At 40.6% G+C, this 5,018-nt stretch overlaps 1 protein-coding gene across 1 annotated transcript in view; it reads right to left on the reverse strand.

Annotated features, from left to right (window-relative positions):
* Positions 1-561: 561 nt before the first annotated feature.
* Positions 562-5,018, reverse strand: part of LOC121813071 (sodium/hydrogen exchanger 9B2-like) — a gene marked incomplete at its 5' end in the record, with an annotated part of 6,861 nt that continues 2,404 nt past the window's right edge. Inside the window, 4 exon segments of the mRNA XM_042216549.1 lie at positions 562-981; positions 1,615-1,749; positions 1,856-2,104; positions 3,083-3,366. Of these exon segments, the coding sequence (XP_042072483.1) occupies positions 878-981; positions 1,615-1,749; positions 1,856-2,104; positions 3,083-3,366 (772 nt within the window).

The following is a 5,018-nucleotide window of genomic DNA, read 5'->3' on the forward strand; positions in this document are numbered from 1 at the left end:
TGAATAGTCTTGTAAATACTGATGAATGTTAATGTTGCTGACCATAATAGACATGTAGATGAACAGAGATGATGAGAAGATATTGGGTGGGTATGCTGTTAAGGAGAGGAATGTAGAGGACTGACAGTATTGGATTTTGCAGGAACCTGAAGCACGTATGAAGGCTAGTGATGGGATTTCTGGCTCTTTTTAGAGAACCGGCTCTTTCGGCTCCGAACCGGCTCTTCAGGTTATTTTGTTGCTTTAATTAATTTATTATTAACAACAAACAAAAGGAATTACTAATGTAAATAAAAAGTGGTTTTATTTATATATGTTTATATATGCTTGTGGGGATAGGTTAATTGGATAATCCAAATTGCCACTAGGTGTGAATGTGAGTGTGAATGGTTGTCTGTCTCTGTGTGTTGGCCCTGCGACAGACTGGTGACCTGCCTGTCCAGGGTGTACCCCGCCTTTCGCCCTATGACAGCTGGGATAGGCTCCAGCGCCCCCCGCGACCCTGAAAAGGATAAGCAGAAGTGAATGGATGGATGGATGGACGTTTATATATAAATATAATATATAAATATATGCGGTGGCCACCTAGACACAAAGCATGTACAAACTCCAAAACACACTTCTAGCATTAACATAAGGAGCCGGCTCACGTTGTTCACGTCAAAGATCCGGCTCTAAGAGCCATTTCGTTCGCAATTCCTGCTGTCAGGACAATGCTTTTAAAGAATACCAGTCAGCTGTAAAAATAGCTTTTAATCTTTATTTATATAAAAAAAACATTGAAAACAAAATGTAAACCAGAAAAACATTTACATGAAACAAGTATTTCGTTCTGAAAAGTGCAAAAAGTTTAGGAAACAACATGACAAAGATTTTATTAGAAACTATGCTCAGTGGTGACATCAGCCATAGCATCATCATACGGATGGTCTTCATCTTCCTCAGTGGGTGGAGACATTGTTCTTTGATGTGAGTTTCTTCCTGTTAAGTGTATAGTGAGCATTAATTGTGTGAAACAATGCAAATGACCAAAAACTGACAGCCCACATTTCACTGATTGTTTAACAAAGAGAACATGTCAAAAGTAATTCTTTTAGATTCAATTCTCATTTTGAATCTAATGGCCCATCATGTATGCACACTTCTTCTTTTCCTTGCAGTGTTATCTGCCTCTCTGCAGCTTCTCTATTCTCTATTCCTGCCATCCCCCCAAAACCTCATCCCTATGGAGACTGTCTACTTCTACACCACCAGAAATCAGGCAGAAGGATCCAACCTTGGTCACAAACCACAGTTTGCTAGCCAGTGGATCCAGAATGCACTACTTCCAGAGACAGAGGATGACTATAAATCATAGCCTTTATTTGTAATAGCAAATAAAACAAACTAGACAGAGATTACACACATAATGAGGGAGGACGTGACAAAGAACAGCAGCAGACACAGACTATAAATACACTGGAGGAGATTAGGAACGAGTGGAAACACCTGGGAGCACAGCTGGGCAGCAGACGGACAAAGGACAAAACATAGATGATAATGGAAACAGGAAGGGATAAACACAGGATTTAACTAAATGGGTGGATGGGTGATATTTGAACATAATAATGTTACCTGTAGACCCACGATATATAGAGACCATGAGGAATGTAGAGATTATATATGGAAAGTACACCAAGATGTGGCGCAGCATTCCCAGAGAAGACAGGTTTTTGTCTGAATCTGAATGTGAGGCGGGAGCATCAGGATCTAGAAACAAACAAGCACAGCTGGTTCAGTAAATAAAGAAAATACATTTTAAAAAGATGACAGTCACTTGATTCTTTGGACTTTCAAAGCTTTCATCCTGTTTTACCTATGATGAACAGCCAGCTGGATGGAGACTCTCCCACACTCATGTTACACTTGTAGATGCCTTCATGAGACTTGGTGACATTATAGATGATCATGTGACCTCTAGGCTCAGTACCAACAATAGAGTTATCTTTGTAGAAGGTTGCTGGGAGGGTGGACTGAGTGTTCTTTGTTTCACAGAACAGAGTAACATTATCTCCCTTCATCATGGGGAGGACGGGACTCTGCAGGATTACCGGAGTATCTCGACCTGCTCGGAGATAAAGTCCATCATTCTTCAGTAAGGAAGATAACTCACAAGTAAACAACATTCAAGAGAGTTGCAAACTTTCCCAGGAGATCCCGACAGAAGTAGGGTCTAAGGTCCGACCGTGCAAGTGTCAGCCATCATCCACCTGCTTCCCTTTCCCTCGTTACCTGTGTGTGTGTGTGTGTGTGTGTGTGTTGTGTGTCCTGGTTTTCCTGGAAAACCTAGCCTTTCCCCTACCTGGCGTAATCACACACACCTGCAGCTGATTAACCTAATCTCGGGAGCTTCTTAACAGAGCTCCCGTCGATGCTGGATCTTTGTGAAATTTCCCATCAGTTTCCCAGCAAAACCGTACGCTAGAAAGTTTGAGGTTGCTGCGAGTGTAGAAGTTACTCATGGCTTCCTCTGTGATTTTCCAGGAGATTAGTGTAAATGAGAGGACAAAGCAAGCACGTTGCACGTAGACACACAGGGAGCGGAAACTAGGACCACGGACACTGGGAGAAGACACAGCATGGGAATCGGGGACGCAGACTCATCAGGATCACGCATGGGATTTATCGGGTCATGATTATTTGCTGCACTGTAAATAAAAGTGCTGTATTCATCGTACAGAGTCCTGCGTTTGGGTCCTGTAATCCTGACAGTCAGTGGTTTTTCTTCCTCAGTAGAAAACAGCTAATAAAAGCTGCGAGTACTGCTTTGGGTTACACTTCCTGCCTGCCACACAATGGTTACAAGACATTCACAATGATTTCCAACCTCCCTTCAGCTGCTGGTTCAGAAAACGGTTAGTTTCTCAAGGTTTCATGCCCCCCTCCCACACACATACACCCTTCAATTGTATCTGCATCTGTCTCTTGGTTCTTTTACAACAACTTTCAGTTGTTGGGACAATTATGTTTACTTTTAGTCGTCCCTCATTCTTAGAAAATTTGAAGGGTTTCTGTTTCTAAAGGTTTTTTTTACTGAACATACCATGAACAGTGATGTTGACTGAGTTGCTCCGCTGCTGTGTAGGAGACTCGCACCAATAAACCGCGCTGTCAGGCTGCTTGGTTGTATGGAGGACGCAGCCATCGGAAACGACTTGCCCCCATGCTTGACAACTGGACAGGTCTTCAGCAAATGTTGTGAACCTCTTTACTGTCCATCCTTGAACACCACAGTTCAGGTTCAGGTTCTTATACTCAAACAGCTGAGCTGTGTTGGGAGATGGTGTGAGAGTTGGGGGGTCAGCATCATCTGGGGACAGAAGCAGACTTTACATCAGTGTGTTTAACTTTTTTTTTTTAATGTAATTTAAAAGTCCTCTTCACACACTTAGATGTTGTGTGGCTGTCCTGGCACACCCAAGAGCACAGCTGGCTCATTCAGCACTCAGCCAGATAACCAGGCAGTGTTAATCAGGCTCTACAACAGTTACAGGTGTTCTCGTCCTCCTCTATACTATCCATTTTATTAGTTTATTAAGCAGTGTAGTGACTTATTTGCTTGCTTCCGGGTGTGGTGGGGAGTCTTGTTGCATTAATACTGGCACTTGGATTTAGCTATTAGCTTGAGCTACTGTTATTTCTAAGACCTGAAAGCTGCCAGTCATTGCCTCCATCAAGCAGTTGGTGTTTAAGTGCTTTGGTCCAGTCAAGTTGAGGAAACGCCTACAGCAGCTCAGTTTTTGCTCGTTTCCTGTTGACGTCCACTTTACTAACAAGCAGCATTAAAAGGTATTGATACTGCTATCACTGGTGGACTTGGGGGATCTTAAAAGTCCTCTATAATTAAATCTCAGTGTGTTCAGGCAGCAGCTGGTGGATTTGAGTAACAAACTCAAGTACATGTCGTTTTTCATCTTTAGACCCATGATTAGTGTCAAGTTTGTGCTGCCATTGGTTTTTCAGTAGAACATCCAAGGCACACATCCAGCCTCTGAGAGGAAAAGCATCAGTTACTGCCATAATTTACTTAATCTGTATCTAATATTTGCTTTTTGCATGTTTTAAACAAATATAACAGTAAAAAAAAATACCTTTTTATAACAAACCAAATCTGAAATCAGAAATGATTGCTTTGTTTTTTGTTATTGAATGTGGTGTAATTTTAAAGACCTGACTTCCAACATCAAGTCTATCTACATAAGTCCACCACACCAAAATAACCAAAAAAACAACAACACATCAGACTAGCATGCTAGCTAAACTCTACCACTCCCCATATGATGAATGACCTCAGCTGTACTTCATTTATTCAACAGACAAACAGAAAAAGAGAAAAAACTGAAGTAAAAAAAATTTAATTTGGTGTGGCAAATATATTTTAGCTTATATTGACACTAGCTAACCAGGAATTGGTTTATAAAACACATATTGTCACTGCTAATGAGCTGATAACATTATAGTGTAATGTAAAATTAATAATTGGATTAACAAAAACAAATGCTGCATAAAAATCAACATAGTATAGTTTACAACACTACAAAGGACATGTTTGTGATGCCCTTGCAGAGCACAACCACTGACGTAGTAACAATACCTGTAAAAACATTTCACTGCCACTTGGCCAGGAGTGGACGAGTGCTTGCAGACGAGTCCTCAGCTTTCATACAAACATGGAGGTCTCCACCAGTATATCTAAGACCGGTGTAGCTCAGACATGTGACACTTAACAAACAGAGTTCATTTCAAAGGATTGTAAAATAGCTGAAATATGTAAAATGTTATAACACAGAATATATCAGTACTTTTAACACATTTGCTTTATTAATAATAGCCTAATAAAAATATGAACATTTGCAAATTTACAGTTTCTAACCTGAGTATATGAGACAATAGGAGAAACCTACAGCCAGTATATATAAATGAACTGCAGCTAAACTCTGATTATCATTTACATTATGTGTGGACATACCAATATATTG

The sequence above is a fragment of the Haplochromis burtoni genome, unplaced genomic scaffold (genome assembly GCF_018398535.1).
Source record: "Haplochromis burtoni strain Fernald_Lab_line unplaced genomic scaffold, NCSU_Asbu1 Contig_1108, whole genome shotgun sequence".
NCBI lineage: Eukaryota > Metazoa > Chordata > Actinopteri > Cichliformes > Cichlidae > Haplochromis > Haplochromis burtoni.